General features: G+C 38.6%; 1 protein-coding gene across 6 annotated transcripts in view; it reads right to left on the bottom strand.

Annotated features, from left to right (window-relative positions):
• The window catches only part of LOC109466772 (serine/threonine-protein phosphatase 2B catalytic subunit alpha isoform-like), a 36,535-nt gene that overhangs the window by 4,747 nt on the left and 15,400 nt on the right, over positions 1 to 16,388 (bottom strand). Inside the window, exons 2-14 of one of the 6 annotated variants that reach the window (XM_019764596.1) lie at positions 15,683 to 15,883; positions 13,292 to 13,416; positions 12,363 to 12,474; positions 11,785 to 11,930; positions 10,871 to 11,010; positions 9,926 to 10,003; positions 9,349 to 9,443; positions 8,864 to 8,989; positions 7,823 to 7,900; positions 6,676 to 6,693; positions 4,913 to 4,936; positions 2,252 to 2,336; positions 967 to 1,064 (exon numbers count right to left, since the gene is read on the bottom strand). In XM_019764596.1, the coding sequence (XP_019620155.1) occupies positions 967 to 1,064; positions 2,252 to 2,336; positions 4,913 to 4,936; positions 6,676 to 6,693; positions 7,823 to 7,900; positions 8,864 to 8,989; positions 9,349 to 9,443; positions 9,926 to 10,003; positions 10,871 to 11,010; positions 11,785 to 11,930; positions 12,363 to 12,474; positions 13,292 to 13,416; positions 15,683 to 15,883 (1,326 nt within the window). Of the gene's footprint in view, positions 1 to 966; positions 1,065 to 2,251; positions 2,337 to 3,986; positions 4,059 to 4,912; positions 4,937 to 6,675; positions 6,694 to 7,822; positions 7,901 to 8,863; positions 8,990 to 9,348; positions 9,444 to 9,925; positions 10,004 to 10,870; positions 11,011 to 11,784; positions 11,931 to 12,362; positions 12,475 to 13,291; positions 13,417 to 15,275; positions 15,319 to 15,682; positions 15,884 to 16,388 lie in introns of those variants that run through there. The other 5 variants (XM_019764593.1, XM_019764599.1, XM_019764598.1 and 2 more) reach the window with 5 other exon arrangements.

Below are 16,388 nucleotides of genomic sequence, written 5' to 3'. Positions count from 1 at the left end.
CAATAAACCTATTTTGATTGATTGATTGATTGATGTGCTTTGGCACACTTCTTGATATCAAGTATGCTTTCAGTCATGTTGCATTTATAAACAAAATGGAACTATGAATATTAGACAACACACAACCTTGATGCTTCCTAATATTGATAATAAACAACACAAGAACACCAACTACTAACTTGAATCTTCACAACAAATTACTGTGCCCAAAACATTCACTTTCCTAAATACCATTTTTGGGGAAGCAAAAATACAAACCACTCTACGTACACAGCTACTTTGTTTTTCTACTTCTACTGTTACAGATACTACAACTACAGTTACATGACCTTTTATGCTACTTCTACTGTCATTTTTTTTTCTTCTTTCGCCTACTCAATTTTTTGCTGTTCAGGAAAACTTGTGGCTACCCCTAAATGGTGAGTAATTCTGTGGGAAAAGTACCTTCCTGCTCAGCAATTCCTGAACAAGCTCAAGAATAAGGAGAAAAGAGAACATTCCTTCACAAAATCCCATCCAAGGTCATTTCACAACTTCTGAGTGCTTTTCTGCCACACCCTAACAACTCCACACTCTGGATTTCAGCAATTTTCAGAAGTACTACAAGTACTAGTGTTTGTCGTCCTTGTCATAATAAAAACTACATATTTCTACCATTAAAAACAAACAAAAAATTGAAACAAATGGCAGAAAAGAAAGAAGCAAGAGCTACTTATTCCTCTGATGAATCATGAAGTTATGTGGTCAACTATAGCTTCAATATATATCTTATTTCCACTAGTATAAACTCAGTATGATGAAAATGAAAACAAAAAAAAACTCATGCAAATTCAACATGATTAAGCATAGATTGCAACAATCAATGTCATAGAAGGATAATTATGCATATTAAATATACAGAACCAAGAGAAGGCTGCATGCATTAACCGGCCCTAACTGTGAGCGGTGTAGGTGCCTGGTACATACCACTTTGTAGCGTGTCTTTCCCTCCAGACAGAGCCCCGAGGGGAAGCTGCCCAGTGGGGGTCAGTCCCTTCAGATGCAGGACACTCTCACTCTCCTCTCTAGGAAGTTTGGGTAGAACAGAAACAAGTGCTTTTACAAAAAGCTGGCATTTCAGCTAGTGATGCATACCGGTTCACTGGACTTGGATCCGGACTTGTAAGAATGTTTAGGTTCAAGTCCAAAAAAACCTAAAAGTCAAGAACCGAGTCCAAACTTATTACCATAAAAGACCATTTCACATACCCCTTTTCTTTCCAAACCACCTAAAACCTTCCGTAGATTGTAAAATCTTTGCTGCAAAATGAAGAAAACATTGCCATCGGGCATCATCAAGTACCAGCCTCCATGTTGTGTGGCCAAAGTTTCACCCAGACAACATTGCAAGGTTGCCAACATGCAATTTTGTATATGCCATGGGTATAGGTCCAGACTTACAACTCCGGAACTGAACCTAAAGCTCTGGACTTGAATCCAAACCTGAACCTAAAATTGGGTTTAGGTATGCATCACTAGAACTTGTACATCTTACATATGCAACCCTGCAGCATCTGCTTGGAAATAACTTTATAGGTATGCCACTCTACATCTGCTGGAAGATGACTCAATAGTCAGATCATGGATGCCACCAACATCTGCTTGGAGATAACTCTCTACATTTACAATCCTACATGTGCTTGGAAATGTTTATAGATACATGTATGTTCCTCTACATCTACTTTGAGATGATGCTGTACATATGCCACCCTATGTGCCGACATGCAAAAAATTGATCCCACTAGACCACGTAGCTTTCATAATGAAGACTTTTCTTTTGCGAAACATTTATTTTCATTCCCACGCTCACATCAGTTTTGAGAATGTCATTAGGCCATGCTGATTATTACCTTCGCCAAGAAGGTTATGTTTTCAGAGGCGTTCGTGTATGTGTGTGTGTGTGTGTGTATGTGTGTGTGTGTGTGTGTGTGTGTCTGTAGATACGATAACTTGAGAAGGCTTAAATGAATTGTCTTGATACTTGGTAGGTGGGTAGGTCTTGATGAGATCTAGAAATGATGAGATTTTGGACCCCCTAGTGGCTTGTATGGATATATCATAAAACCAGCATGGCCTAATGTTGAGGAGGAAAATTACTGAACTGAACCACATGTACATTTGAAGAACCTCCTCACCAACTAGTTTGGACAGATACGTCCAATCCAACATCATGATGCTTTCATGGCAAGTACAGACTGTTAATGGAAATTACCGTAATACAGTGAAGACTCTGGCCATCTTGCCGATTGCTCGGATCTTGTTCCTAATGATCTCCTTCCGTTCTCTGACAGAACCGCCTGGAAAGAAATTCAATCAGTACAGGCCCTCCAAATTCCTTGTTTCTATACACATCCAATAAAAATGCAGAACCAAAAAAAAAATGCAAGCAAGCTTCTACATTGTGTTAGAACTAAGGGGAGGTTTTTGTGCGCTTGGTACTAGTTTTTAAAGCTACTAAAAACACTACAACATTTCAACAGGTCATTAAGAATGTTTTAAATGGTACTTGGCACTAAGCGAGTGATTAACATCACTTAAAATGTTATGAGAAATGTTGTGGGCGTCGAGAAAAAGACTAGATTTTCATCTTTTTCAACACTAAATGACATTTCAAAAGCTTTTTTTGCCAATAATGCAAACTAGACTATAGCTGTCAACTACATGAGACTTGTTTACTTGAAAAAAATGACTACATTTAGGATCACACGAGAAAAATGTTTTTTGAAACTACAGGCCAGCTACTTCCTATCTAGCATATTCATGAGTTCAGAACCAAAATCATAATGTTTTTTTTTTCTGCACTACTTCTGGTTAGTTGTTACAAAACACATGAACTTGAGATCAGCCATTTCATTTTGTTCAGACCTTTTCAGTAAAATATAGTGCATGAGAAGAATATTAATGAAAATCAACTCAAACTGTTAAAAATGTCAGTCAGATTAGTTCAAGACACTGCAAGTCTACTCAAGGGTTTTGTGTCACAGCTTTGACCAGTATGAACTTGACTTCAACAGGATTGAAGTTGTTAAACCAACCCAACGTGTAACTGTCCTTGCACCAATCATGAACCCTTGCACCATGGATATATGACTGGTTTATTTGCAAAAAAAAACATACTTCATACATACTACAGTAAGTTGGAAGCTTTTTTGCAGCCGAGAGGCTAAATTAAGCAGCTTTGACAATTGCTAAAAAATACACGAATAAAAATGTATAGCATGGCATAAAATACATAACTTGATGATGATTACAAGAATTTAGTACTACATGTAGTACTACTAGGATTTACTTCATAATTGGCTCAAGTACACTCAAGGTTTGTGTCTTTTTGCCAAGTCATTTCTGCTGGAAATTTTTAATATGGAATTATCCTACGTGAAAATTCCCAATTTTGTGTATAAAATTTAAAAATTTAAGACATTGAAGAAACAAAGTCAGGTGGTCTTGTAGCTGAGAGGATATCCTTCCATCTGGCAATTATATACTTAATAATTAGTTAATAGTTGTTTTGCTTCCAGATCATTCCTAGAAGAGACGGTGTGTAGCCTTGAAAGGAAACAAAAAAACAAACAAAAAAAGTGGGGTTTGCCCCCTTATGGATTAGATCAACCACTCAAAGCATTTTCATTTTTCTTTCTGAAAACTTATCATGGGTCCAGCCCCTTAGAGTTGAACGTATTATTTAATATGATCATGTACATTTTAACTGTTTGCTTGATTAAAGAAGGAGCCACTTTAGAAATGCTCTGACTGATTTCAGGGAAACATCGATGACTGAATATCCTGATTCTAGTGGTCAGAAGCAGTGACACAATTCCACTTGGCAGAGGACTGTTCTGTTCTGCAGTGCCCTCATAACATCATCAGTGGAGTTAGCCTGTTAGCTCAACCGCAGGCCAAAACACACAACTCAAACCAGGTTATCCGCAGGGCCCAGATACCCTTACCCTCATCAGTAGTAGCAGTAGTAACCTGCCTAGCAGCCTGGCTCAAGGTAAGACTCATACTGTTGTATGCGTCTGGGGGGAGGCAATAATCATGCAATGGGTGACAATTAATGTGAAGCATGCAGAACCTTATTATTCGGTGACACCGTTACCATAGGATGGAGTAAGAAGATGTGGTCTTGGCGTAAGGGGTTATAGAAGAGAAGTGAGAGGATTATTTTGTCAAGTGTTCCTTCCAGGAGAGATGCTCACAATATGACAAATTCAGTATTAGGTTGGTGTTAACATTTTACTCACTCGTTGCATTTCATGCAAAATACTCATACCCCATGCCTATCTTCCTGCATGGCAGTATTTTGGGAGTAAAAGTTCATGCCTTCAATCTGAAAAGTCTTCTTTGCATATTATTTACAACAACAGCAAAGAATTCCTTCCAAGTCAAAATGCTTAGTAGACAAAATCTGGCAATGAAATGCACAAAAACAGATTTTTTGTTCACAAACTTACTAGAAATCAGAGGACAAAGCGCTCTAAAAAATTCATAATAGGAAGACAGTTATGGGTATATCAATATCATGCAATTCACTTGGTACAAAATGTCAGAAGTAGCAAGTCGGCAACAATGAGTGAGCCAGGTATAATTCTAGTCAGGAAAATGTTGTTGCTATTTCCCAAGAAGAAATATGACATTTCAATTCCTTTTTTATTACAAAGATGAAGACTTGGTATTTGTGAAAGTTCATCTTTAGGTAACTGTGGCATTTAAATGATGCCTGAGTGAAAGTCAAATTTGATAACACCACAAATTAAATTCTGAGAAGGTTTTATTGCCTTGTGAAAGAAAGCTTTCAGTCAACCCTCCTATGAAAGAACACTTTACAGCTACATAGTTTGAGTCTAGATAGTCCTTAGGTAGTTTTTTTTACCTTGCCCATCGTCCGAATCTGTCGCTAGTGAGGTGGACAAGAATGGCATGTTAATTCAGAAACTGTGGAGTTCATCTGAGCCACAGTTATTATATGGCAATGGTGATTGTTCATCATAATATACATTATCGACATTAAACCATTTTATTCCAATTTGATTTCCCAATAACAATTTGAATTACACTAAAATCACAGTATAGTTCATTTGTATGGTAATGCTTGAGCAAAATTAAAAGAAAACTATAAATACTCATCAAGCACTGGTCACTTAAAGTTTGGAATGAGACTTAAGATTGGAAAATTCAATTAACTCTAAGCCACACACATAGTTCTACTTGTTGAAAGTCCATGTACTGTACACTTCTAAATACAACAATTATGCTTACTTCCAATTATAGATATTCTTGGCTTACAGTGTTGATTAGATTTTCCAAATCCCAAGTGTCACTCCAAAGTAAAAGTGACCAATGCTTGATGTTTATTTATTATCAAACTCAGCAAAGGTCTTCATACAAAAACACTTACCCAATTGGATATCAGTGACACGCAACAGTAGAGACTTTGTAACAAGTACAGGATATATAATAATATCATTTTAGGTACCTTTGTGTACAAGTGTTTTTGTACAAATGTTTTTGTATGGAGACCCTTTGGTGTTACAGCACAGCAGAATCACTTCAACCAACACTGCACAAACTTCAACACAACAAGCAGGTACATATACAGCCATGGTCAACACAGCAACAGTGGGGAAAATACCATTCACGACTGTCCTGGCTACAAAAGCACACAGGGTAAAAGCGAAGGACAGTCAAATTCGTGCAGCGTAGAACAATCAAGAGCAGCAACAAAGCAACACAGTGTTAAGGGCCTTCACTCTTTAGCGACAGAAGACAGACAAGTCTAAGGAGAGAAAAAAACAAGCAATGACTACTTGAAGCATATTCCTTGGAGGTGTGACAACCGTGAAGCCTACCAAGATTAAAACACAAATCTTTATACAAGCTATAACCGCAGCAAATTAGTCTATCCAATATGGAAAACATTGCATGGTGCAGAGAAAATTTTGTTACAGCCAAAGTTTTAAGATATTGAGGTAAGCCTTTCATTTAATTTTGAAAAACTTGCTTGGCAAGTTAAGGTGCTAATGTCATCACTTCTTTTTGGATACACATTTGACAAAAGATCACTTTATTTGAATGAGAATGTACATTAGCATCCCTATGATCTTCTTCTCTTCATTCACTTTTTTGCCATTCCCAGGTTGCATAGCGCAAGGAGGTCAGAACATGACACACTTTTGACTTCTTTTGTGTTCAAAATTAACTGACTTTTAAATCTGACAACAAACAGAATGTGAAATTCTTCTGTTTTTTCTCAACATTGAAACATTGCTTGGCTGCAAGCAATCTTGTAAGATCAGGATGTGGCCAGATTTGTAACTGTCACTATGTATTTTCCAGGAGAGCAGTCAAGAGAAAATTTCATGCTGACAGTTTCTTCCCCAAAACCACTTCACTGTGGAACAAGATTCCCCGTGAATGTTTCACCGCTAATTACAACCTCCAACGGTTTAAATCAAGGGTGAACAAATATCTGACCACACAGTCATCACTGTAACCCAAAACATGTAAGTGGCTCTCATGAGCCTTGTTTTGAGGTGAATCTGAAGTAAATAAAAACAAAAACAAAAACCCACAGCTGTCACACCCCATGAGGAACATGTGGGGATGGAGGGAAGGGAAGGGAAACATACAACTTACCATTGGGCAGGTCTAGACCTGGTGGGAGGACAACGAGCAATGTGGAAGAAGAGATGAAGTATGGACGTTAAGGTGGTCCAACATGGCAGGGACAAAACAGATGTACAAACGCTCCATTATTATGGTACTCTCACTACAGCAGTGTTCTAGCTAGCCAGGTTTTTTTTTTTTTGGCCTTCTCGATATTGTTTGATGTAACATCATGTCGAGACTTGAAATCTTGACCCTCTGAAATGCTATTTCCTGCATTTTGAGGGGCAGATCTTTGCTGGTAGGGTAAGCTTAGTTTAATGACATTGCTTTCCTTATCTTTACACACTGATTTTTTGTCAAAGATGACGGGTTGGGCATTTTTTGTCCTTCAAGGCACGAAAAATTCTGTCAAATGACAGAAACATGGATGCTAGCTGGAACACTGCACTACAGATATATTTAATTATCTTCAGACAAAGGTTTCTAAATCAGAATATTTTGTTATAGGAAACAAGGATTGTACTTAGAAGAAAGCTCTTTTTACAATTTGAAACCAAATCTGTACAACTACATTAGTTCCAAGCTATCCTGGAATTTGGTTTAAAACAAGGCCAGGTGGAGGAAGGATGACTAGGCAATGATACTCTGAGAAGGTGATAGCAAGTAGAGGGGAGATTTTTTCCTGGGTCGAAAAAAAACAGCTCCAACAGAGAACAGAACATGCATACGAAAAACACAACGGTGAGAGCAGAAAGTCAGGAGAGAGAGAAAAGTTGGCGCTTCACATTTATACACGATACCGAAGCTCCTACATGGGGAGGAAGATATAACATCAAAGTGATTCCAACAAGCAGAACTGTCTGGCTATTTTTTGTATTTCAATTATATTGAATTTCATTTCATAACAATCTATGTTTTTGGTATATGTATATATATGCAAGTGGCAGCGTAAAAATAAGTCTTAGTAACTTGAGTGCGTTACCAGTTTGTGCTGTAATACTGTCTTTAAGGTTTGAATAAAAAAAAAAGACTAGTGCTCCAGCATGTCACTTTCATAGTCCTTCAACAGGTTGTTTTTGAAAGGCATCCTTTATGTCATAAACCCATAGCCAGACAGTTTCACTTGGGACAAGCATACGGTAAAAGGGAGCAGCGGTTGTCGTTGATTCCCTACCTTCAAAGGTGTCGTCACCCTCTGTCATGAGTTCATCATCTGAACAGATGTTTAGCACATTCACCAGCATCTCTGTAACTGTGGGGAAGACAACAAAACGAGTTGTAATAACACTTGCTTCATTTACATATTTTCTTTCTTCCGGTATTGTCCATCTGCTCAGAGATCAGAAATGAGAGATCAAAATTAATATTCAAAGAGAACAATATCTTAAACCTGCCCACAAACGCACCAGAGGAAGTCATGAATATAAATATCAAGTAATATCTACCAAAACAGACTGTTTTAGATTTTCTTTTTTTCCACAAACAATAAAAGAGTGGAATAAGCTGACGGGACAGTTAGTACAAGCCCAGACAGTGGAGGCCTCTAAGGCCGGACTCCTGGCCGCGCAGCCATAGTCCGTCGTAACCCCCCTCTCAGTGATACCCCAGTAGGGGTTTTTCGAGAGTAACAAGAAGAAGAAGAAGAAGAAATAACTGACATGTTTTGGGCCATGTGTGCGGCCAAATATTACCAGTCGTGGTCGGCTTAGGCAAGTGAAAGAAATGGTGACAAAATAGGGACTGAGAAAAATCGATCATTAAGGCCTGATCCCAAGCTTATAGAGGTTTCCACGTGTTTTTTTTTCTAATCAGTGCAAAGTGAACCTGATCTTAACATCGTAAATTGATGATTTTTGGTTCAATATAATATCACATCAATTCCCCTTGCTTAAGTACACAGCGCATTCCATCCCACACTATCAAGAACATTATACATAATTGCATGGTACATAATTGTCAAAAAGTAGAGAATCTCTAAGATGAGTTAAACAAGAATCTATTTCCAGCAGTCTTGAACTTAGACAATTTAGGACTGTCAGGGAAGACCAAGGCTGGTAAGGAGTTCCACAGCCTGCTAGTCCTTGGTACAAATGTACATATGAAGACATGTGGAGCTGGGTGTTGGATCTTGGCACTTAAAAGTATGGGTGCCCACTTGTAGTTGAGCGAGTTACTCGCGTACCAGATACTTGGTGTTTGACAAGTTTTGACTTACCCTTCTCCCCCACAAACGGCAGGGACCAGGTGAACACATCCATGAAGTTGGGTAGCCAATAGGGATGTGGCGAGCAGTTGAACTGCCGGATATTCATTACATTGTTTTCATACTTCAATACAGCAGCTGTAGGGACAAAGATACAATGTTAAGTGTCGCCAAAAAAATAGTTACTCAAGCAACTGGATATGATTGATGTTTCAGGTAACTTCTGCGACACTGTGGCATATATTATTACCTGGATGTTTAACCTTCTCCAACATACATGTCAAGGGATAGTATGGGGTTTCTTTAGTGCAAAGGCATGACAGTTTTTTTATCATCTTTTACCATGTTTTTGTTATAAATAATAACAGGTTTATTGCAAAATCTTGCCCAGAGGAAAACTGCAACATGAAAATAAACAATGGAGGATTTAATAGGTCTGCTGACTGTTTGGATTCTACTTTTCTATGCTCTATTTTTGTTTTCTGAAAGCTACCCACCTTTGTTGTTGTAAACATCTAGGTAGTTGGGTGCAGAGAAAATCGTAATAAGTGAAGGAAAACCAGTAGCCTGGCTCTTTCTGTACATTCGATACCTGCAGTGAAAAGATTTAAAAAAGGGATATGAGGCTCAGAGCTCAAGTCTACCTATTAGCAAAATAGTTTCAACTCCTTTAAGTTCAATTCTCAAAGCTATCGTTTTGTCAAATAAAATGTGCAAAATGTTGAAGTACTGTTGTACACATATTACATATCAAAGAAAATATTACAACCTGTCAAAACATACAGCAAATGAGGGTTTTGTATGTGGAGTTTTAATTGCTGCATTGGCAGTTATCACCTATGAAGTGCAAAAGAAATAACAGCAGAAGTTTCTGAAGTGTTTAAAATGATCCATACTTTCAAAAGTCTGAGTAGTGCAGGTAAAATTTGTCTGGTGCAGGTAATTTTCAATGTTACCTATACCTGTGCACGTATGGTAGTTTAAGTATGCAGAAAAAAGTATTTCGAGCCCTGTATTCATTTTTAAAAAATCACACTTTGCAAGAAATGTACAATGTTTATTTTAAGAACTCACCCTGCATCTTGCGCTTCATGTGCTCGAATTATTGACAACAAGTTGTTCTGTTGCAAGAACTCGCAAGTTGCCGCATAGCTGAGGAGTAACACAACAGAGATGGTCAGGTTGAAATCTTACAAACATCAAGTCATTAAAAAAGGGGGTGAAGTCATCTTGTAGCTCAATTGCCTTCAACCTTAATATTATGTCCCAATTCTTAATGATAAATAAATGGCTGTCCAATTTTAAATTACAATGGTTTGCTGTTGTCTACTAAATTTTGAGCTATCTTAAACATTACATTGACTGCGAAAGCAGCGATGGCAAAAATACACATTCGTGCATCAACACGGGCATGCCCGCAGACGGCGTATAAAATTCCGTGCCGATTACACAAAGAGAACCCAGTGTTTTGACTGCGAACACGAAAAACCAGCCGTTCACAACACTCCGTCCGGAGGTCCTGACCTCCTTCACGGAGTAACAAGCAACTCAATACAGGTCCAGGCATATGTTAGCGTTTGGGTAATACTGTTTAAAATACTTTCTTATTGCGTTGAAGGCATACAATGCAATTTCAGGGCGGCAAAACTGGATTTTCTAAGTCATTTGCTGCCCTGAAATTACACTGGATGCTTTCAAAGTTTCCTTCTCCAGGGCTTAAAATAAAGATGTTCAATGTATAGTTAGTAATATATATTCTTAAGTAAATAACACCCAAGTGTCATTATATTTCAGTCCATACCATAGGTATGGATTAAATATATTGTTGTTATAGTACGTTTCTTTAGAAACATAATTAGTTTTTGCTGACATTCTCCTTGCTTTATCTTACATGGTGCACCCAAAAAATTTTTTGTGCACCAATTTTTTTTAGGTTGGGTACACCAGTGCACCTATTCCCAAAAATGGATTTCGAGCCCTGTTCTCTGTAGCAGCTTGTTGTGACATATTTGGTCTCACCTATAGAAGTAGGAGCATCCTCTAACGCTGTTATGACTGAAGTGTTCTGCATTCTTTTCATTACCAAAGTCTTCTAATGGATCTGACCACAGCAGGTCACACATGGGGCCAAATGCCGGCGGCTCCTTGAATCTGTCCAACTGGAGAAAAAACACAAAAACATTTTACTGAGTTATTCTGTCATTTTCAAAAGACTGCTATAGTGTTGAATAGCGAAGTTCGTTATTCACAACTGACATTTCGATGACCATCTGTCATCTTTATCAAGGCAATTGACTGGGTTCAAAGTGTACTGAACCAAGATGTTACTGGTTCACTGTACACTGAAGTTAAATGTTACAACAATGTGATTCCAAACATAAAGTATGAAGGTAAATAATTTCTTTCATGTAAGATCATCAAAACACCCCACAGTGGTACCATTATTTTAACATTTTGACAACTTTTATAGCAAGTCCTCATTCCCTAGTTAGTGCTGCATGCCTAAAACCACATTTAGGTTCAGGTCCATATTCAAGTCCAGAGGTTTAGGTTCAGTTCCGGACTTGTAAGTCCACACTTAACCCATTGCATATACAAAATGTTGGCAACCTTGCAATGTTGTCTGGGTGAAACTTTGGCCACATAATATGAAGGCCGGTACTTAACAATGCCCAATGGCAATGTTTTCTTCATTTTGCCGCAAAGATTTTGCAATCTACGGAAGGTTTTAGGCGGTTTGGAAAGGAAAGGAAAGGGGTACATGAAATGGTCTTTTATGGTAATAAGTCCGGACTCAGTTCTTGACTTTTAGGTTTTTTTGGGCTTGAACCTAAACATTCTTACAAGTCCGGATCCAAGTCCAGTGAACCGGTATACAGCAGTATCCCTAGTATCATCTAATCCACATGAAAAGTTCCTGAAGATATCCCAACCTTTCTAATGTCGTCCAGCGAGTGTATTTCTGGGGACAGGCCGCCGTGCACACACAGGAACTGTTGGTTCATCAGGGCTGCCAGGGGCAGGCAGTCAAACGCATCCATACAGGCATCGTACACCTCCTCTTTGTACTTTATTTTACCTGCAGGGGCACAAGACTGTTAGTCAACAAATCTGCGTATGAAAAAGAAAACAGTGATCTCAATCCAGTTTCAGCTCACTGAAGAGCTAATCTCCTAGCAGAGAAGACAGACACAGTATGTACAGTATTTACAGGTTCATTGTGCCAGAGAAATTTCCCTAGCTTTTTTCGACAAGCACAATGAACAGCGGACCACAACTCAAGGTCCCGTCCTAAGGACTACAACCCTTCCGGTAGCATGCATGTCGGGTGAGCGACAACACCTGGATTCGAACTCCCTACCTCTTGGTCCAGAGGACGCTAACTAGTGACAGGCTCAACTTGTCTCCCTTTCTCATTCCTAGCAGTTTTTTTTTTTCAAATTAAAGGTTACAAATAAAGAGCACAAATTGAATCCATTTTGTTTGGATGAAATGTAACGGTAAGACTTACACTCTTGTTTGAAGGTGAAGTACTCTGTGAGATGCCTGCACTCGTGGTTGCCTCTCAACAGGTATAGTGTTGTGGGGTAGAGCATCTTCAGAGCCCACAGATAAAGAACACACTGGAAACAAACATTCAAAAATGCAGATGAAAATAAAAAAACATTCTTATTTGTCTGTCTTAACTCAGATGAAGGAAATTATTCAATACAGACCAACCTTACCTAAAACACAAAAATCAGATCATATTTCACAGCATACAGTAAGTCTCATTTTTTTTCATGGCATCTTTTTTAGTGAAAAATTACACAAGGATTTCAGTTTGGAGACATGCACTTGCTTGAAGGGTACTTTTATTTGTCCCAGGCAAGCAGGCCACTGTACCTGTCCAATGATCCTGACAATAATTCAGAAAAGATGCCCTACCTGCATTTTAATGCATTATTTTAGTCTGTATTTTAAAGTGTCTTTGTGTGAGTTGTAATTCTGAACGTCTACTTCTTGTATATCATTGTAATGTCCTTACATCAATTCAGCCACTCATGTGGCTGCAAACTGTGGACAATTTCAGTCGTCAAGTTGACAATAAACAGTTTGGAGACATGAACTTGCTTGAAAGGTGCTTTTACTTGTCCCAGGCAAGCAGGCAACTGTACCTGTCCAATCCCCCAATTCAGCAGTAGTGTTATATATGTTATATCTCTGTGATAACTGCATGTTGTGCATAGATTTTAATTGTGTAATCGTCTTCGAATATGCCTTGATAGTGTGTGTGCCTATGTTGTTTCATGTGCACAATGAAGAGTGTCACAAATCATTGTTTTTAATGCTCTATGTACTATGTAATAAGGACGAAATTCGGGTATTCGCCCGCGAGAGCCTTACCGAATAAAAAATTTGAATTTGAATCCTGACAATAATTCAGAAAAGATGCCCTACCTCTATGCTGAAGTACCCCCTGTCCACATAGTCTCCCAGGAACAGGTATTTGGTGTTGGCAGGATTTCCCCCAACTTCAAACAGCTTCATCAGATCATAGAACTGTCCATGGATGTCACCACATACTGAAAAAAACATTACATCCAACCATTATTCATAATATATCAATAATATATCAATAACTCTTAGGAACAAGAACACCATCTCCATCCCCCCAGCCAGAACAAAAAGACTCCAGAACTCGTTCCTACATCAGTCTATCAGACTCTACAATCAGACTGTATAAACGTGTCATATCTGGGATGCACTGTTCATATAACTTAAGTAGTGTATATATTTAATAGTATGTCTAATAGTATATGTATGTAATAAATGTTATGTATTTATTTCAATGCTGTTATGCTGTAAATACCAATGCCAGGCAACATTATATATTTTTGTATGTCTGCAACGTTGGTATGAAATAAAGAATTGAATTGAAAACAGCTATGGTCCTAAATAAACATCACTACCACCTTGTACCTTTTGATACATTCCACATTAGGCCTAGGAAAATAGATGTTGTGTTTCCTGTTTCAGTCCTGAAAATATTAGAGTTGGTAGGTTCTTTTTTCTTAAATTTCAGCTGTTTGCTTATGGACAAAATGAGAAAAATCCCCTAATTTAGCTACACATCATCTTGGACCTGCAAAAGTTCTTTGCAAGATATTTACTGTTGAGTTGCATTACGTATGTTGTAGAACTCTCTTGCCTTGGTGATTAACAATGCTTTGGGACCTGCAGTACCACCTTGGGACACCTGGTGGCTCTCCTGACAACAGTCTTTACAATTGAAATGTCATTGCCACTTCGAACCTAGGAAGTTTTTTCTTCAATCACAATGAATCTTCTGAATGACATATTCCTCCCCAACTTTGTACACTTTTCAATTGATTGACTTTCATGTTCAGAATCAATTTAATACTAGACTATTAAAAGTATAATTATTATTTTTGCCATGCTGTGTATCAAAACAAGTGCAGTTCCTATCATAACACACGAACAAGATATAGGTGTTTCTCTGACAGGCTTGACAGCCACACTAATTTCATGTAAGGCACGTAACTTAAATAATAGCTTAATACCAGAAGTATATAACAGTTTCAATATGTAAGAACCCTTAACACACTGCACTTCTAATACTAATTTCACGACAACTTGGCAAAATTTCAACACTATCTAGGCTTACAGCCAAATGCTCTCCCATGATAGACACATAGGCATATGTATGCAAGTCATATCCTTGTGTAAAAATTGATACAGATGAACCTACATTTGTATCCGCCTCGAGTTACCTCAAGCTATAGATATTACAAGCTATATATAGCCTGCTTTCAGAAACACCTTGGGGTCATAACAGCAGTTTGATCTGTTATGGATTCAGAAAGAGCAGCAAAGCATTACAAAGCAGGCTTTTTCTGACACCATTTCTTTCAGCATAAATTTTGGTTTCAAACCCGCTAAGTAAGACATCTAATAGAGGTTTTACTTTTCTACATAAAATATAACTTAAGTCATAACGCCTAATTAAAAAGGTCCTAGCCTTTGAGACCGTGGAGACAATCAATTGTTAATCCACTGTGTCTTTGGCACATTATCAGAAGGCAGAGCCCATCCCTTTCCTTCCAATGCCTTTTCTCCTCCCCAACCGAAGTCAGGTACCCATTTTACACCTGGGTGGAGCACGTTTTGTCAAGTACAGTCCCAAAGGAAAAAATGTCTAGCATGGGTAGCAAGGTCTTGTGGCTCAATTTTCCTTACAGTCTGGTCTTAGGTTTGACATCTTTGAAGAAGTGGTAGTTACCCGTTATGTCAATCCTTCCACAAATGTGATAAATCATTTTAAAAAATTAAACGCATGCCGGGAATTGAACAAAGGACCTTTTGATTTCACGTCCACTCAGAGATTCAACACCAGTGACTCGTGGACTATGAGAGGACCCACCTGTAACAGGAGCCTCGATGTCTATCATGGTTTTCTCCTTCCTCAGAAGTATAGTTCTGTGAACATGTCCATTTCTCGACCATGAACTTTTCCTAGTATTCCTACCACGAATATAAGGTGCTTTATAATATCATACCCGGGCCGCGATAACGTTCAATAACGGGTTCCGGACCGGGCCATACTTTACGGTTCCCTGGCTTCCCTAGAACGATTCAAATGCGTTTTGCCCTAACTGCGTTGGCCGCTTTCGAAAATCCGAATACAGAATCCGGACGTTGGAACTGAAGTTGTTGCATTTTAGGGTTTAGGGGGCCGTCGGGTGATCCGACTCGCGATCGGGCTGATACCAATGGGCGATACGGAATACCCCGCGTTGTATTCTATATTTACAGTATGAGAGGACCCACCTGTAACAGGAGCCTCGATGTCTATCATGGTTTTCTCCTTCCTGAGGAGCTCGGCGCCATCGTTGATGATCTTCAGTGCCACGGCGTCGTCCACCCTGCCCTCCAGCAGGAAGTGCTGTTTCAGCACGTCCATCCGAGGCTTCCCATTCTGGTCAAACACCTCCTTGATGGTCAGTCGGTGGCTGGGAGGGAAGGGGACACCTGCACACAGGCAAAAAAAAAAGTGATTAGAATATATGATATGATATGAATCTTTATTGCATGTTCTTGCCTAGATGGGATAAATGCACAACTGTGACCAAATGTGGTCGAGAGGATAAAAAAATTTGAGTATTGCATACTGGAACGCTATATCTAATGCTAAGTGCTAGGAGACTATATGTTACAACAATACTATATACTACCTATCATCTACTGTTAGTTGCCCTTTCTTCTCTCTTTTTGAAACATCTGGAAACATGATTACATAGTTTGTCTACTGTACATTCGTTCTTATAACTGTTTTATAAAGTATTTTGAGTCCTGAGAGGTGCGGTGGCTCTAAAATACTGACACATACAGATGAGCTTCAGTTGAGTGGAACCCTGTTAACTTCTACTGAAAGGGTATAACACAGTTCACTGCCTCACATCAAAGAGAACCACTACACAGGTAGATAAGAATCTGACAGCTCCGTTGTCTTGTGTTTCCAGTCCGTTTCAAACTA

This window comes from Branchiostoma belcheri, unplaced genomic scaffold (assembly GCF_001625305.1).
Source record: "Branchiostoma belcheri isolate BF01 breed outbred unplaced genomic scaffold, Haploidv18h27 scaffold17, whole genome shotgun sequence".
NCBI lineage: Eukaryota > Metazoa > Chordata > Leptocardii > Amphioxiformes > Branchiostomatidae > Branchiostoma > Branchiostoma belcheri.
This window is presented reverse-complemented; position numbering and strand designations above follow the sequence as displayed.